The sequence below is a fragment of the Quercus lobata genome, chromosome 8 (assembly GCF_001633185.2).
Source record: "Quercus lobata isolate SW786 chromosome 8, ValleyOak3.0 Primary Assembly, whole genome shotgun sequence".
Taxonomy (NCBI): Eukaryota; Viridiplantae; Streptophyta; class Magnoliopsida; order Fagales; family Fagaceae; genus Quercus; species Quercus lobata.
In genome coordinates, this window is record NC_044911.1 from 52708838 (window position 1) to 52727785 (window position 18948).

An 18948-nucleotide genomic window follows, 5' to 3' on the forward strand; every position below is an offset into this window, starting at 1 on the left:
AAATCATCAATGTGATATTTCTTTGGAAGTTTGGGATTCTGCAGTTCAGAGTTCAACTGAAAATCTAATGACAGAGCAACTCCTCCAAGAAGGTTTGTCTCTCTCTCTCTCTCTCTATATATATATATATAAATTTATGTGAACTACGGAACTTACCTATTTTGGCAACTGGACAAATCCTACAAGGCATTGTAGGCTGTAAACCAAAATTTCTATGACTTCTATGAATAGAAAGTCTTTTCAAACAGTCATAAATATGCTGGCTCAGCAGGGATGACAACAATACTAATGGTGCTGATAATACAAAAAATGATGCTATTGGTTTCAAGATCTTTCAAAATCGAAGACATGACCATGAATATATAGGGGACTAGCATCAAAAAGAGAAAAACGCACCTTAAAGTGCATCAACACTGGCATGAAGACATCAACTAGATAAGGAGCAACATATCTCACCCCAACAATTCTCCCCTTGACTTCAGGCTCATAATGACCAAGATAAAATAGTTGGCCTTGAAATGCATTGTTCGGTGAAGAACTCAAATTTTCTGAACATTAAAGCAATGCTTATTGAAAGGAGAAACAGGTATTACATTGAAAGTGCACCAAACTAAGAATTCCTAATGAAGAAAAGGCATTAAAAGACCAAATACACCACGGATGAAAATTTTAAAGAGAAAAATCTGCAAGTAAAACCATCTATTTGTCATTTCACAGTGCCTAAACTTAGGAGATGATAATAATTCCAACTACAGCCACGTCTGCAACTATATGTATTCATTGTTTCCTTTAAAAGAATAAGCTTCCCCTCAATTCCCAACTCAGCTTAAAAAGAACTTCATCTCTAATATATGAGTTCTTCACAATTAAACAATCACGCTGTAGGGATACAAACACACAAAACCTCCACTAGAAGATGTAACTTGAAAGTCTAATACCACATTGCCCATAGAGAAATAATGACTATTGTAGCTAGTTAAATGCAACACAGAAGAAGATTTGTTATTTACTCTAAAATAAAAATAAAAATAAAAAAAAGTGATGTGGTATGGATATTTACAGCTTGTCAAAAATAGGTTGGTTCTGAAAGGTAAAAGTACACTACAAAAACAGTCACCATCAAAACATTAGCCATACAAGGTAAAATTGTGAACATCATGAATAAAATTAGCCTCTTTATGAGCAATAAATTATGCATTACATATAAGTTGATTCATTTAGTAACGAAAAAGGAAGAACCAAACTGTCGTGTGAGTTTTATTAAATTGCATTACAATGATACATGTCCACCAATCAGCATATGCGCTCTATTAGTTGTGAATTCTACAAGGCCGAAACTACAACAATTACATTCCAGAGAAAGAAAAAGATGTTCTGGTTTTGTTTGATACAGCTTCGGAGTGGGTGCCCAGCATCCACAAAACTTCTTCAATGTAGGACACAAAGTTCCTCCTTATATGGCATCATTAAGATATACGAAGAGAAGATAATCGTGCAACGAACATAAAAAGATCAAAAAAACAATCTTAAGGATCATAATAAACAGAATTCAAAAGACTCTACCACACAATCAAACGAATATGTTACCCAGAAGACTTCTTCCCAGCAGAATAGTAATTGAGGTACCACTTAACAAACTTCTTTAAACCTGTCTCCAGATCTGTGGTGGGCTTATACCCAAACTCCCTCTGAGCATAGCTGATATTCGCGTGGGTATACGGAACATCCCCATTTCGTGGCAACTGCATTACATTCTTCTTGGCCTTCACCTTCAAAAGCTTCTCCAAAATACCCACAAGATTTGTAACCGGAACAGGTGACGTATTCCCCAGATTGAAAACTCGCAATTGGGCTGGCCCCTTCTTCTTCCCACCACTCCCAGTACTCTTCTCCGCGGTATCCAATGACCCCAAGCACCCCTTCACAATATCATCAATGTAGGTAAAATCCCTAGCAACCGTGCCATGATTAGGCCCTTCAAAGATCGAAATCGCCTTCCCTTTCAATATAGCCTTTGTGAAAAAGAAATAAGCCATATCAGGCCGCCCCCACGGACCATAAACCGTGAAAAACCTCAACCCAGTTAGCGAAAGACCATAAATATGATTATAAGTATGTGCAATTTCTTCACCAGCTTTCTTAGTAGCAGCATACAAACTAGCAGGCTGGTCTGTTCGATCTTTTTCCGAAAAGGGTACCTTAGTATTAAGTCCATAAACCGAACTAGACGAAGCCCACACAATTGCAGGTTGTGGATTCACAGATTTACAAACTTCTAACAAGCTAACAAAACCAGCAAGATTACTATGCACATAAGATAGAGGATTTTCCATAGCATACCTCACTCCAGCTTGAGCTGCCAAATGCAACACATGGGTAAAAGTCACGAGCTCAAAAAGCTTCTTCAAAAGCGTCATGTCATTGATATCTCCTTCTACAATGAAAACTCCCGAACGCTCCAAAAGCGCTTGCCTTGATCGCTTCAACGTTGGGTCATAGTAGTCATTGAAATTGTCGATGCCCACCACGCCGTCCCCGCGCCGCTTCAGCGCGGCGGAGACATGGGTTCCTACGAACCCGGCAGCTCCGGTAACGAGCACGGACATGCTACCTTTGCCGGAACGGACCCGGGCGGAGGTCCGGACCCGTTTTTCCCAAGTGGGTCCTCCCCAATTGTTAGTTCCGAGAGCTCGGCGAGTTGGGTCATCGGATTTGGACGAAGACGGAGATCGGAAAAAGACGGAGAGGAAGATTAAGCCGAAGAAAACTAAGGCCCAAAGTGTGACCTTTGTGAGCGAGAAGTTGTAGCGGAGTCTGTGAATGTATGAAGATTTGAACTTTCCTGGTGTTGAAGGAATGTCATTGTCATCCATGTGGGACATTGGTTTCTGCTGTGACATTAGGGTTTGTGGAAATATGTGGGATTCTATTTTTCTCTTGGTCTTGTTGAAGATAAAGGTGTTTCCTTTTTTTCTTTTTTCTTTTGTTTTATCTCTTTTTCATGTTGTTGTACAGAGAATCTTTCTGGTTTCTTGGAGGAATGGATTTTATTGTTGTTGTTGGTTTTCTGTGTTTCTGTTTTTGTTTTTGCTTTTGTTTTTGTTTTGGGTTTTATGTAATGTGTGGCAAAAACAAAACAAAACAAAAAAGATCAAAGTTTGAGTAATGGGGTCATTGAGGTGGATCAAAGTTAATGAGATGGGTTGTTAATATAATTTGTGAAGAAGAGGAAGAGAAAGAGCGAGAGAGAGAGAAAGAGAATTTATGGATGATGAAGAAGAAATGGCAAGTGGGAGAGTCAAACTTGTTAAACTGGAAGATGTTTGTATGATTGGCTAGGATGGCCTTGAATTTTGGGTGAATTTAGGTCCTCTAAATTCATATATACATTTCCCATATATCCCTAAATTCAAGGAAATTTTGTTGGGAGTTCTTCATTTCAGGGTGTTAAGATTAGTCCTTTAAATTTGGGATTTGAGGATAGCGTGAGAGTGAGATTTGTTGAGGCTAATTATGAAATGGGTTTTCCAGGTTTTTCCTTTACCGTTGGAAAGTAGTCTTAGACAGGTAAGGGATTTGAGACTTTCTCAAATTTTTTTTGTTGTTTTTTCAGTGGATTTCGATTTGTTTATTTGATATAATTAACTTAATTTTGTAAATACTGCAACGATTAGTACCTAAAATAAGGATTTTCTTTTTTTTGAAATGGTGGTGCCCCTTTGATCGTGATGCATCTAAATTTAGTATTGGTTTTAGTGAGAAATTCAAACGTGGAGATCTTACAGTACCAAGAAATGCTAATCTGTAGTCCATCAAAAAAAGAAATGCTAATCTGTCTTCTGCCCTTTAAATTTTTAATTACTATCAATTTGAAACGGAAAACTTCAACATCATATTAGTATCTTCCGCACGGTATACGCTGAATAATAATGAATACCCCCATATGAACATATTGATATTATATGACAAATTAAAAAAAAAAAAATTTATATTTACTGGTCACACTATAATACCACTCATTATACAAAGATTATAAAAAAATAAAAAGAAATCAAAGTCTATTCATAGATTTCATTCTTCCAAAAAATACGTGGAACAAAAATTTAAAATATAAATTAATTTCTTTTTCTTTTTCTTTTTTATTTTACAAGCGAATACCAGGAGTCCTAAGTTTTGGTTTTCTCATCTTTAATTTTTTTGTTTATGCATTTTTTTTTTTTTCGGAATTGTTAGGGGTAGTCTTTATGTTTGGATAATATTTTGTGTAGATAGTGATTGAGACTAATTATGTTCAAAAAATCCTATCCAATCAAGCACATTTGATGGTGATAGACCAAAATATTTATTCTTATTAGGCCATTTGTTTGCTTTTATATCAGTCTTTTTTTTTTTTTTTTAGAATACTAAGTATTTTAACATACGTACACGAGAAGATGAGAAAAAATCTTTAAAAAAATTGACAGTGATGTATATCCAAAAAGGTCTAAATAATCTTTGTTAATATCCTATATCAATACTAATTGATTGATTTGATTGGAAGAAAAAACAGATATTTTTTAAATATATATATTCTAAATATTGACAGGAAGTCCAAATTATCAAAGTGAGGTTCTCCAAATAGGTCATATATATATATATATATATATAATTTAAACTTTTCAATTTCATTTTCAACATTAATTTGTTAAAAAGAAGAAAAGAAAATAAATCAACACCGCAATGGAATAGGCTTTTTGTTAGATGGGATATGGGACAAATATGTGATCATTTAAGAATGAGAAATATTATATTCACAACATTTTCATAACACTTTCACAACAAATTATAAGTGATAGATTGTTACAAATTACTATTAGTAAGCAAAATAGTAATTTCAATAATAGGTTTAAGTGTTATGAAAAATGTTGCGAGTATAACATTTCTCTTTAAGAATACGTGTTGCATCCATTGCATTGAAACATTAGACCCAAAGCAAACCTGTTATGAAATGGATAGTTTCAATGATTTATAGAGAATTGATGTAGCCTTATAGCTTATGATGGGGGCAAGCCTTCTCATTCTGTTGAAAGGCATTTTTGGTTTTATCCTTTTCAACCTTAGGCAGCCAATAATACCATCCAAATTATTTCCATTGGAACAAAACTACAAACACTATGGCTATTTTTTTTCTTCTTCTTTTTTTGGGTTTTTTCTCTTGTTTGATTGTCTGTTTGTGTGTGTCATAGAGAGAGAGAGAAAGAGGTGGGAGTCATTGTTCTAGGAGACAGTCTCATGTGTGTGGGTGAGAGAGAGAGAGGATTCACATTTAAAGTCAGTTACTAGAATTGGAAAATAAACTTGTGATGAAAGCAAAAGGTAGCAAAGGCACCATGTGGGTAGGTGTATGTGGAGATTATACTAGAATCACAAAGTCTACACAATGTTTTCTTCTTCATCTTTATGGTTTTTTGATGTCCCAAAAAACGTTTTCTTCTTAGGTAAGTTAATTGCGTGGCTCAAAAATGAAGGAAGAGTGATGTTGAAGAAAGTGAGAAATTGAATTTCGTGTCCCACATTCTCTAATCCCTACAACATGCCCATCATTAATGTAACACTATATAACACCCCTAGTTAGTATAGAGCCAAATATGTGATGGATCAAAGGTATTTTTACCTCACAAAGAACATACCTATAGTAAGATCTGGTGATCTTGACCATGAGGAAGTCAAGAGAGTTAACCATAATGATGACAACTTCCTTCATTTTAGTATTTTACCTTTGGTAGAGTTGACCAGTCATTACACGGAAAAAAAAAAAAAAAATCAGCAAAATTTATTTATATTTAATTAATAAGTATTAATAAACAAAAACTTGAATTGCAGAATTTATAGAAAATAAGTTACCTAACTTAGTTATGATTTATTTAAAGAAGATACAACCTAATTTAACCAATTCTTTTATTAGGGTTAGGTTGGGTTGCTTTATCCAAAAACATGTTGAATTCTAACTAAGGTACTCTCAAGTTGTAACTATAAAACCCAAATTAAAAAGCATATGCATTAGAATGAATGCATGTCATAACATATCATATCATATCATATATTATGTAAGCCAAGTGACTTCACTAAATTACAACAATTTTTTATAAATTATGGTTGCGTCAAATGGCTTTACTTATTAGTTCTTATCAATTTTTTTAGATAAAATAACAAATTTTTTTTAACAAAACATGCCTCATGCATCTAAGTTTTAGTTGATAGAGAAAATGACTTATTTGTTCTTATCAATTTCTTTAGATAAAGTAACAATAAATGTTTTAACAAAACGTGCAACATACATTTAAGTTTCAGAAATTTAAATCCTATTCCAACTAAAAATCTATTATCGAAATTTCAAAATTTATATATATTCACCAATGGTCTTTTCTTAGAATCTCTTTTGCACCCCATGCTTTTGTTTATTATTTTTTTCAAGTTGCAACTTAGGCATATGTATTTGTATTGGTAGGATATACATGTCCTATAGATTCATAAGAGTTGATATATTTGTATGATACTCTCTCTTTCTCTCTCAATTTTTCCCTAAAAAACTACTACTCTCATTAATTATTAAATTAATTTTTTAAATTAATTGTTAGAATATATTTCCTCCAATTAAGGGATAAAATTAACAATAGTTTAATTTATATAAAAATTTATCACTTAAATTATAAAAAAATTTAAATTTTGTTCAATCTAAAAGTCTATTATAATTTTTTTTAACTTCATTCCCCAAGAAAAAAAAATTCTAAACTGAAATACGGTTTTTTATTTTAATTTCTAAAAAATTTCTAAGCTGTTATGGAAAAAGAAAAAAAAAATTGACGGTTTTTTATATTTTACATAAAAGTTGTATCAAAATTTTCTTTAAATTGTTTATTAATAATTGTCTTAAGGGTACACGTTAACAAGACCCTATAAACTAATATGGTTTAGTACTATTTGTAAGTTTAAACTATAAAACCCAAATTAAAAAGCATATGTATTAGAATGAAGACATGTAATAAAATGAAATTACAAAAAATTATGTGAAAAATATAAAAGTACTACAAATTTTATTACTAAAAAAAACTTATAAAACTAGTGTAACAGGAATATGATTTGAACACGTAAAAACAAATCAAAAAAAAAAAAATCTAACACATTATGATAGTCTCAGATTTCCTTTTTGAGTCTCCAAATCCCAGTCATCGATTACTTCGTTGTTCATTTTGGACCATTTCGTTTTTAGAGTGAATGGATACAAGAACAAACAAATGGAAAATTAAATTTATCCACGGCTACCACCGTCCCCATGTGCAATCTGATCTGAGTAAATACAAGTACACACGTCTTTTTCTTTATTAAAATGGTCCTTAAAGTTGTAGGTTCAACAAAAAGATAAAAAGAAAAGGTCCTTGGCTTACGAGTTAATGTAAGCTGGACCTGTCTAATAATTGATTTTATATAACTGCATGTGTTATACTATATTTAAATATACAAAATAAAGAAGGAATATCACACGCTTCCACGTTTAGTCTCATATGATAATATTATGGGTCCGTTTGGATTGAGCTTATTTTTGTTGAAATTGAAAACACTGTAGCAAAATAATTTTTAAATGTGTGAATAGTGCCGTGAGACCCATTTTTAATGAAAAAATTATTAAAAAGTGAAATTTGTAGGTCCGTAAACAGTGCACGGATATACTGTTCACGGTTGATTTGGTCAAATAGTGCGGCTGGAAAAAAAAAAAAAAAAAAAAGTCAGAAGACGCAAATGAAAAAACGCAGACGCCCAGACGCCCACCCCAAACGCTCACCATATGTCCACAATGAAGTCTAAGCAGCCATAGTTTTTAGTATGGGATAAAATTACCCTTTTACATAGATAAATGTTACAAAATTTAGTTTATCCATGAGGAATTAACAAATATAGACAGCATTCTATAATTATTTCATACATACTAGTAATTATCTTATGCATCTAGAATAAATATCATCTCTCTCATAACACGCAAGTCTCATCTCATAACTATGTATAACTTGCCTATTATGAGAGTGATGAGGCACATACACGTGAATAAGAAGTTGCCATGCAAATAAATGTCCTAATCTCACGATTCATTTTTCAATTGTTCTTTCCTATTTTCGCCCCCAGAGAAAAACTGTTTCTCCCCAATTGCCGCTAGCTAAGCTTCTTATTAATTTGGAGGCAGAGAAATTGACGTCTTGCCTTATTAAGTCTACATGATTAACCCCCACTTTAGTATCTGATTTTAAGTGAAATTATAGAGGTTGTGCTGTGTTTTCAAGGGAAAAATAATGAAGTTTTCTTGACAGTGCATCCCAACATTAAGGATGTTGCCATCGAAAGGGAAACAGCTCATAGTAGGAGGCGAATCTAGTGAGGCTGATGCCTTAATTGAAGTAAAAGCCATAGGTTCTGGCATTGATGCTAAAATATATGGCCCCTGTTTGATCTCTTGCCTTGATAACAAGGAACAAAAGAAAAATGCAAAAGATAATAAGAAGAATCATGTGAAGGTTTGCCCCAGAGAGAGATGAGACTGCATTGAGTAGAAAATAAATTACAGTCTTACAACCAATAAGCTCAACTTGCAATTACATATAATAAAAAACTAAGGCAATATAGAAAGAAAAAAAAAAAGTGTGGCCTGGCTACCTGCCGCTTTGGTTGCGGTGACAGGTCACATGGATCTTATCTTTCACACATTTATATGTAAATGGCCTGTTCAATGCTTTGTAAACCTCTGGAGGACTTCAAAGTAGTCCGGGAATGTTTTCCGGGTGCAACCAGGGTCCTTGATGGTGACAGGAACATCTCCACAGGCAGCAAGTGAGAATGCCATGGCCATTCTGTGATCATCGTATGTGTCGATAGCTGTCACATTGAGATTTTCCGGTGGAGTGATCAAACAATAATCCGGCCCTTCTTCAACTGTTGCTCCAAGCTGAAATATGAAGCCCATATGTTAGTGAAAATAATACTAGAAAAATAAAAGAACAGGACAAAGAAAGCAGAGGGATTTTCAAATTTACACAAAGCCACATGAACTTACCTTCCTGAGTTCTGTGCAAATGGCAATCATCCGTTCCGTCTCTTTCACCCTCCAACTTGCCACTAGAAAAATAGGGAAACCAAGAGATTAAGGGATGTGTTTGGTATCAGCCATACATCCAAATTATACAGTTTCTTATGATGCACTAGCTTTCTCAGATGATTATATAATATCAAATTCTGGCTTCAGCAGAATAAGAAATAGTTCATAACTTCTACCTACTACAAGCAAAGAGTCCATTGTTCTCTAGACTTGCCCCCTTTTTTATGTGAAGTTTCCATAAATGAATAGATCAATTTGTTAGATTTAAAGGTGAGGGCCCACCATATGGTGGCCATCTGTCATTATCAATGTGCCTGCATCAGGTTTATGACACAAGGTCCAAGAAATTAGGAGTTCCACTAATCTCAATAAGTACTCAACTTCACAGCCATTTTCTACAATAGAAGGGCCTAAATTATACACCTATTTTCCACATTGGAAAAGACTAAATGGAACCCCAAATGCTGGTCACAGATTCATTGTTGATGTTCCCTGTGAAATTCATGAAGTACAGGGTAATGGGAAAATCCAAGGTTCTATGCATTTACCTTCATTACCACTTTAACAACCAGAAGGCTAAATTTTTATTTTTTTACTTTTGGTGTTCCATAAAAAAAAAAAAACCACCATACCGTCTCTTATAGCAGTTGGTCCATCAGCGAAAAGGGCAACTACAGCAAGAGTCATTGCAACATCTGGCATTTTGTTCATGTTGACATCAATAGCTCGCAAGTGTTTTCTTTTGGAAGAATCTCGAGGTGGTCCAGTGACTGTGACACTAGTCTCTGTCCAGGTAACTTTAGCACCCATCTTCTCAAGAACTTCTGCAAATTTTACGTCTCCCTTGATAAACGAAAAAATATGGTAAAATGTTAGTTGATTTGATCCATGCATGTGAAATATAAATAGACATGCAGCACAGAGTAGTCAAAGTAATCAAGGTTGTGGTATTAAATCTGGGAGACATTATGAATCAGTAAGAGCTTTACAAGCAACATTGCATTTCTTCACTTAAGTGATATTACTAAATCAGGCTTTTGCCAATTGTCTAGGATTCCCCACTCCTGGCCCTTAATGGCCATGGGAGTCAGAGCCATGTCTCAGTCACAGAGTGCTTGATCATCTGAAAAGATCAGCTAAACACAATGCATTTACTAGATCAACTACCCAATAATACACATACTCATCAAACAGCACATTTTAGCTAACTCCAGGATTTGGCTCAAAACTGTTCAGCAGGTTCACATGAGCCCAAATTAAGCACTAAATATTGGCATCTGTGATATGGGAGTCAGAGCCATGTCTCAATCACAGAGTGGTTGATCATCTGAAAAGATCAGCTAAAACAATGGCATGTACTAGATCAACTACCCAATAATACACATACTCGTCAAACAGCACATTTTAGCTAACTCCAGGATTTGGCTCAAAACTGTTCAGCAGATTCACACGAGCCAAATTAAGCACTAAATATTGGCATCTGTGATTTACCTGCAAACTGCTTGTCCCACAGCCTTCAACGGTAACTGTCCCACCGGTGACTGCTGCACCAGCTAAGAAGTAACTAGCACTTGAAGCATCACCTTCGACATAAGCATTTCCAGGAGACCTAAAATATATTACTATTCTCAGTAAAACCTCATTTCACAATGTGCTGGAACTATATGTTAAAGAAACCTACTTGTACTTTTGACCTCCACGGATCAAGAACCGATCCCAACTATCATTGTGTTCCACAGAGATCCCAAAGCGTTCCATCAGCTTCAAAGTCATCTCGACATAAGGAACGGAAATCAATTTGTCAATGATTTCAATTTCAACATCTCCAAGAGCCAGAGGAGCAGCCATGACCAAAGCAGTCAAGTATTGACTACTAATTGACCCAGAGAGCTTCACCTGCAAACAAAGACACAAAGCATGAAGGATCATGTTGGCTTAATCTTTGCACACAACACCAAAACAAAGTAATCTGTTAGACATGCTGACAAAAAACTTAATGAAAGTGGAAGGAAGGATGAAATGAGAGACATTTTAATTTTTTCAGGAATGAAAATAGAACATGTACCAATAAAAAAATAAAAAAAATAAAAATAAAAATAGAACATGTACTACATTTCAAGAATGAAAAGAATACTTTTGCCTAATTTATTTCATCCCAAATGTTTTCCACAGCAATTGCGATTTGTAAATTATTACATTGATGGAATGTAACTGAAGCAAACATATTTGACACTTGAGAATTGAAATCCATAATCCATACACTTAAAATTTCCTTAAATCCTGGAAGATTCTTTTAAAATTGCTAAATATGAACATTAGATGTCCAACAGCTTAAAATCAAACAAATGAATTGTCAACTTCAAGGGAGGAAAGACTTCACTCAGAAAGCTCTCCAAGAAGAATTATGCCCCAACTCACTTGCCAGGTTACAAACCCAATTATTCATTCCTCTATACAAAAGGTAAAATCACTAGTTGAAATCCCAGCGTAGTTATGCAGACTTAATCTTTCTGAACTCAGAATTGCATCACATTCATCACATTAAATTTATTGCTTCTCAATGTTATATCTTCTCAAACGCAAAGATATCAATGCAAAAAAAGGACATGGTGTTGTCTTCTCAAATATCTCACAAAGAGAGGGAAAAAAGGGAATGGGAAACTCAAATCAAACCACATTATACAGAACACTCGTGCAAAAAGATAATGCAGAACCTCACCTTACCCCCAGGAAGACCCCCCTTTCCAAACACACGCACAGGAGGACATTTTGTGCCAAGAAAACAATCGGCATCTGCACCAAGCTGCTTAAGACCATCAACTAAATCCCCAATTGGTCTCTCTCTCATTCGGGGCACCCCATCAAGTATGTAGCTGAAATATAATGAATGGTATGAAACGGTCAGTAAGTGAAGGAAGTATAACAGTAATCGAGACAAAAGACCATTTCTTGTCTAAATATCCTTTTTTTTAATTGGTAAGTTACACAAACACACACACACACACTCATTGGGTCTTGAACCCGTGACCTCACCCTCCATCCCAATATTATGGTAGAAGAAAGTGCCAATCGAACATATCTTGGACTTGGACTCAATCTGAATATCAAGGCTAAAGAGGAACAAAAAACAGTGTAGTATAAAGATAAGAGTCCTATTTTGTAATATCACAGCATTCCTTCTAGTGGGGCAGGAATTTCATAATTCAGACAGACCTTGAATTTCCACCAGCAGCGGTAACTGCAGCTGTCAATGGCCGCATTGCTGTTCCGGCATTTCCAAGGAAAAGTTGAACTTCATCCCTTGATTCTTTACCCACTGGAAAGAGACCACCACAGCCTTCCACAATTGCTCTTTTTATTGCCTTGTCTTCTTCCACATGTAGTCCTAGGGTTTTCAATGCACCAAGCATGTAATGAATATCTTCACTATCCAACAAGTTGTCTACAACAGTTGTTCCCTAAACAATAAATAAAAACAAAAATTAATGTATGCCAAATGATTGCACTTGATTATGATTTATGAATAAAAGCTAAACAAGTTCGTAATTTACAATCAATTTCTATATCTAATGCGTTTCTTTTTCACCTAAACAGACAGAAGTAAATGATCTAAACGAACACTACTTCAGAGTTCAAAGGACATTTCATGCCATGTTCCTATATCTGGGGAAAACAAAGAAGGATATAAACCAATTTTTTTAAGGAAAAGGAATGAGGGGAGGCACATTAAGTGGCTGTTTGGAATAGAATTGAAAATGGACTGCTTGAAAAAGATGTTCCTAGAAAATAGAAGAATTTAGAAAGCTGTACTTGAAGAAAAACAGTTATAAACCACCCTCCAAAACACTATGACCCTTATCTTCCCATAAGTATGCTTCCTTTCCCACTAACTGCTCTTAGCCAATGTTCATGGCAAACCCCTCATCAACAGCCCTCAACCAAATTCATCATATCACAGAGGGTTCAAACCAACCTAAGAGACCTTCAATACATATTCAATCCATGGAGAATCATAAAAAAAAATCTTGAGGGATCATACTTTGATTCATAATCACTATCAAACTTTTGGGATAATAATTTATATCTCCTCTTTTTGATAGTCATATACAATTCACATATCCATATGAAACTGAAACCATGAGCTTACCCTTCATCTATTGTTCACACGGGAAGCATATGTCATTGGTCCAAAGGATATGCCATAAACTTAAAACTAAGCACATCAAATTTTTTGAGTTCTAAAACGACAAGGTGAACTCACCATTGAAGATGGAAAATAACTACATTAAGAACTTGAATCAGAGTTTTATTTTTTTTTCAAAATTTAAAGTAGAAATCATAATTCAAAAAGAGAGACACACCAATACACATCTATATCAAACTCATCAAAGCCAATCTCCTATATTTCTTTCTTTTTAATGACTCTTCTCAGCAAGCAAACAGATAATCAATTTAATTTTAATAATGAACACACATCACAGGCTACAACTACAATAATTTGGTTAGCAAAGCTAAAATGATCTACACTCCTCTGGAACCATCAATTCCAAAAATTAAGCTACATATTCTCTTTCCCCATTTCTCATAAACTAAGCCCAGCCTAAATATTAAGAATTTAACCAAAAAAAACCCTCCATAACTCTCTCATCTTTCCCTCACTCCTTTCCATATCCAAACAGAGAATTATTTAATTTCAAGCACAGCCCAGATACAAAGCAAACAACACATGCTATTCCCCCTCTCAACAACTCCATAAAAGTGTATAACCCAAGTACCAAAAATCATCTTCTTAATTTTTTGGTAACAAAGGCTAGCATTAAAAACTAAAGAGTTTGATTACAAGACACATTGTGTGTGTCATATTACATTCCCATAAAGTCTAAATATTAACAGTAGGGCAGAGGGGGAATCAAAAACAACAAAATCTTGGGACTGTCTTACACCCCTTCTTGCAAGTGCATCAGCACACTTGCTTGCTTCTCTGTAACAGTGCTTAATTACTTCCTGCCCATAAAACTGCATTCTCCTTAGGTCCCTCAAATTAAAAATGTCTGATCCTAGTCCTTCAAATTTTCTAAATGTAACAATTTAGTCCCTCCATCAATTTTTCCGTTAAGTGACTACCAGAATGCTGAGACCAAAATCAAACCAACCCCATATTTTAGGGACTAAAAATGCAAGTAAGAAATGGGCGGAAAATAAACAAAGGTACTAAATTGTTACAAAACTGAATTGACCCCATATTTGAGGGACCAGTCATGCAATTTACCCTACGGAAAACAGAAAAAATAGATTATAATTTCCTGCATTTTCCTACACTTTCTCAACAACCAAACATTGAATATACCTCAGATAGAGCAGCCAGAAGCAGAATCCGATTAGACAGTGACTTGGACCCCGGCAACGTGATGGTGCCGGAGATATCTTTGATGGGTTGCAACACGATCTCCGGTACCGTTGATGGCTTCTCAGCTGTGGCAACTGAAGCATAAACCCTAAATGTACCAACTTTATCGCTACCCACCACGCCCACATGCTTGTGATTCAAAGTCAAAGACTTTGATGAGCCCAAAAACTGTGACCTAAAAGAGAGTGAACTCAGAGATTTGGGTTTTTGGGTTTTGGGATTGCTGTGAAAGATTTGGGTGTTTTGAGCACCACTACAGAATTTGCTCACTTGAGCCATTTTTCTCTTTCTCTCTCTAAAACTAAAGCTTTCTCTCTCTTAAACTCTCTATTTCTCAAATGGGTTTTGGTTTTGGCGCAATGGGTGTTTGTTGAATTGGACTGACTATGTGAGGGGAGAGTTCACCAAACCAAAAAGCCACTGCTACCAGAAAATTTGAGTAATGTACTTTGTTTTGTTTTGTGCTATGAGCGCTTGTACGTTGCGATTGAAATGTTGTACAAATGTGGTTGTTGTTAAAAAGTGGGGGGGGGTTGTTGGAAACTGTACAGGTTGAGGTTGGTAGGGGTGGGGGTGGCTCCAATTTGCAGTGTCACTCTCTCTCACCAACCCCCCTTAATGGGACCCAACTTCCAACTTATAAGAAATTTTAGAAAGTAAGAAATTAATAAATCAATTAAATAACCAACACCGATGAAATCTCAAATCTCAAAATTAAACCTAGGGTATATATGGGTCGGGTTGGGTTGAAGGGATTTTTTTATCCAATCCACTATGGTAGGTAAAAAAAAATTCAATCTAACCCAACTCATCACTTAAGTCCAACCTAACCCATATGGGTAGGGTTGAACCTATAGGTTTGACAAATTTATTATTATTATTATTATTATTATTATTATTAAATTGGGTAGAAAAAATATAAATATTAATATATTAAAAAAACTCAAAGATTAGTATCAAACAACACTAATGACTAAACAACAATAGTAATTTACTAGAGTTTGTTTGAACTAATTGGATTTTATATAAGATAAGAAGAGCTGGTTATTTTAAAAAATTTATTAATTATATAATATTATATATATATTAAATTAGTATTAGTAAGAAGAACCAAGGAAGTGCTGCTCTATAGCTAGTTTTTTTTTAAAAAAATTATTATATATAATATATATTTAAAAATATATATATAAGTGCCCTAGAGCTGGTTTAAAAAAAATATTAAATATATAAAAATATTTTAAATATATATTAAATATGGGTGGGTCGGGTTGGGTTTTGCGGGTTTGTAATTTTATGACCCAAATCCAACCCGACCCACTATAAAATATAAAAAAATTGTAACCCAACCCAACCCGACGGATCGGGTTTGGCACGTCGGTGGGTTTTCTGCACACCCCTAATTAAACCAATGAATAATTGGCATGTCAGTTTGAAAAGCCTTGAATATGAGATCAGGATGTACCACCAAGGGTGGTGGTGTACTAGTGATTATTGGACTTACTTAAGGTGGTTTGGGATGAAGATCCAAGTTTGAATTTCGCAATCGAAGTGTTTTGCTTGTAAGCCCCAGATCTAACTAGTAGGATATTCCTATGATAACGTTTGAGAAGCCATTTTAGTTGCTTCCTCTTGCCTTTCTGAATTTTTTTAACAATCAATACAACTATTTAAAAAATAAATAAACTATTTTTTAGATTTTTATTATACATTTAACATAAAAAATTACGAAAAATTATATATTTTTAATAAATATTGTAGGGTTAAGGGCCTAAAGTGTATGTTGGGCCTTACGCTTGGTCCGAGGACACAAATGGTCCGAGGAGGAATAAATAGTTATGGGTGACTCCAGTCTTAAGCCTTATAAGTAAGGAATGAGTGAAAGGTGGTCCGAGGAGGAACATCTCCTCGGATAAACTGGGAACGACTCCAATATGTATCCTAATAATTAAGGTAACCTTCTAAAAAGCTCCAGTGACAGGGACGTGCATCATAAACGTACCAGAGTGATGAGAACTCAAAAATATCTAAGGGAAATCTGTTACCATCGCATTAAATGCACTATAGCTACTCTTCTGACCGCATTTATGTGGAGAAGACCTCTGAACAGTGCTGCCTTAGCAATCTCAACTCACAGAAAGTCAAAGAGAGTATCTGATGGGACAAGTACTCAAGTAAGGGCTCAAATGATCGACAAGTGTAGAATCAAGATGGTCCAAAGGGAGCTATATAATGTAAGAGACCTCCCATGAGAAAAGGGGGGAGTGAGAGAACACTATAGCAACCTAAATTGTATTTATACTCAACTATTATTGATTTATATAAAAGAGACCTCCTCGGATTATAAGCTCATTCATATCAGCACCTCTTACTTGTGTTTGATTGTCATCTAATTCGACATTAGCCATTGTTTAACTCATTAGAGCCTAGTTTTTTAACCCACTCTTTATAAATTTATTGTACTGCGCTCACTGGGCCAAGATCCCGCACACATTGGGCTTGGGTTGCAAAAAGTGCCCTTACAAATATTATGCAAATAAACTATTGAAAACTATTGTATACAGACCCAATGATGCTTCATTTGATGATTCAAAGAGTAGCTTATTTTGCACTATCTTTAAGGGTCCCTTTGGTTGGAGGGGTGAAAAAATTGGAGGATGGAAAATAATGAGAGGATAGAAAAGTGGGACGATAAAAAAATTTTAATTTCCCTCATTTTTATATCATTGGGAGTAAAAAAGTGAAATGATCAAAAAAGTAAGTTTATATAAACTTATTATTTTTTGGGAAGAAACATCAAACTTATAAAGTTTTCAAGATTTCTCATAAGTAGGAAGTGGAATAGTCGAAAACATAGGTTTATACAAATTCACTGAATTACTTGGTCTTTGAAGCTTTACAAAAAAAGTTTGTGCCAACACAACTTGCTCGGTAATTAGACAAAAGCTTGGTCTTTTAAAGTACAATGTATTAATTTTGTCCATAACTTATGTGTTAGAGTCTAATTGTGTCTCTAAAATACCAGTTGTGTTAATTTAATTTATGAAATCTTGAAAACATTTTAATATACTTTTACAACCACTTGCAAGTAACTACCAAAATCTTTCCAGTCATGCGTATTTCGAACTAATTATATGTTGAATTGCCCGATTTTATATAATAATAAAAAATCATGAAAATCATTATGTTTAAAGAAAATTCAATGTTCTCATAAAAAATAAATAAAATTAAATATTAAATAATCGTTGGACACGTGTTAATAAGAGAACGATACTTGTGTCATCAATCTTGGTTTAAAAAAAAAAAAAAAAAAAGTAAGTGTGGGTTTGGATATCGATTATTTTGCTGAAAACAGAAAACAATAAAAAAAATAATTTTCGGATTACTGTTCACACCAAAAATATTGTTCATTTGCCTATTTGCACTGTTCATGTCCCATGAACAGCGCAATAGGCACTGGTTTAAAAAAGAAAAAGAAAAAAAAAGGCAAAAACACGTCTGTATGAAAACGCAAACGTAATCCAAACACTCGTAAGTGTGTGTTTGGATGTGAATTAAAATTATAAATTATTTCACTATTCAGCTTATTTTTGCTATTATCTATGGGTCTCACTGCACTTTTTGACACTATTCATGTGTCTCATTGTACTATTTTAACTAACTTTTACTTTTATCTACAGTACTTTCAGTAATAAGTTTTCAATTTCAGCAAAATAAGTAGTATCTAAATAGTTCCTAAGTGTACTCTTTGATTTGTATGAATAATTCTTCTTTCCCCATTAAGCTATAACAATATACAAGAAATTGGGTATTAGTATATTACAAAGCATCAGAGCCTACCACCTACCATTTTCCATTATTTGCTCTCACTATTTGGTTGGAATTCATAACATTCAGAGATTCAGAGTCAGAGACCATCTTTGCTTGTCCCACCACAGGGACAGGTAACATGATCAAGATTCAAGACTCATGATTAAATAGAGATGAGCCATTCCCATCATGACTTATCCCACTTCACTGGATTTTTTTATTATAAATTAAATAGTCCTGGTTTTAATTTGGGGGAAATGTCAAATTTAATAGGAATGATTATAGGTTAATTTTTCTTAGATGAGTGCAAAAAAATGCTAATAAAAAATACTGTCAGTGACATAAAAGCTTTTACCTTTCTCTAAATTGTTAAGGTGACATGTTATGATTGGTCATAATAAAAATGATGTGAGATTGTAGAAACGTAATGTTATGTTACTCACAACTTGACATCTCACCAAATTGTAAGATAAGTTATGAAAAAGTTTATATTATGACATTACTCAATGAAAAAATAAATGAAAATTGGGCATGGGTCTTTAGGTATTGTACTTTAAATTCTCTAATTAAATTTTATTGTGTACTTGTTTTTAAAGGAAAGAATTTGACCAAA

General features: G+C 34.3%; 2 protein-coding genes across 2 annotated transcripts; both read right to left on the reverse strand.

Moving 5' to 3' along the window:
• Positions 1 to 1235: 1235 nt before the first annotated feature.
• LOC115957430 (UDP-glucuronate 4-epimerase 3) lies at positions 1236 to 3442 on the reverse strand. The gene has a single exon (XM_031075668.1). The coding sequence runs from the start codon at positions 2898 to 2900 to the stop codon at positions 1584 to 1586; it is 1317 nt and encodes a 438-aa protein (XP_030931528.1). The 5' UTR covers positions 2901 to 3442; the 3' UTR covers positions 1236 to 1583.
• A 5108-nt stretch (positions 3443 to 8550) lies between these two features.
• Positions 8551 to 15044, reverse strand: LOC115955040 (3-phosphoshikimate 1-carboxyvinyltransferase 2). The gene is made up of 8 exons (XM_031073074.1): positions 14469 to 15044; positions 12335 to 12579; positions 11841 to 11994; positions 10803 to 11017; positions 10613 to 10730; positions 9754 to 9964; positions 9080 to 9141; positions 8551 to 8971 (listed from the first exon to the last, which is right to left on the reverse strand). Exons 1-8 carry the CDS (start codon positions 14805 to 14807, stop codon positions 8753 to 8755), a joined length of 1563 nt encoding a protein of 520 aa, XP_030928934.1. The 5' UTR covers positions 14808 to 15044; the 3' UTR covers positions 8551 to 8752.
• Positions 15045 to 18948: the final 3904 nt, after the last annotated feature.

Bases quoted from the DNA above. Each gene is read 5' to 3' on its own strand.
- LOC115957430 (XM_031075668.1), bottom strand. From the start codon at position 2,900: ATGTCACAGCAGAAACCAATGTCCCACATGGATGACAATGACATTCCT.
- LOC115955040 (XM_031073074.1), bottom strand. From the start codon at position 14,807: ATGGCTCAAGTGAGCAAATTCTGTAGTGGTGCTCAAAACACCCAAATC. The intron at 12,580-14,468 runs GTATATTCAATG...TTTATTGTTTAG, and splicing joins TTCTGGCTGCTCTATCTGAG to GGAACAACTGTTGTAGACAA. The intron at 11,018-11,840 runs GTGAGGTTCTGC...CTTTGTTTGCAG, and splicing joins GGGGTCTTCCTGGGGGTAAG to GTGAAGCTCTCTGGGTCAAT.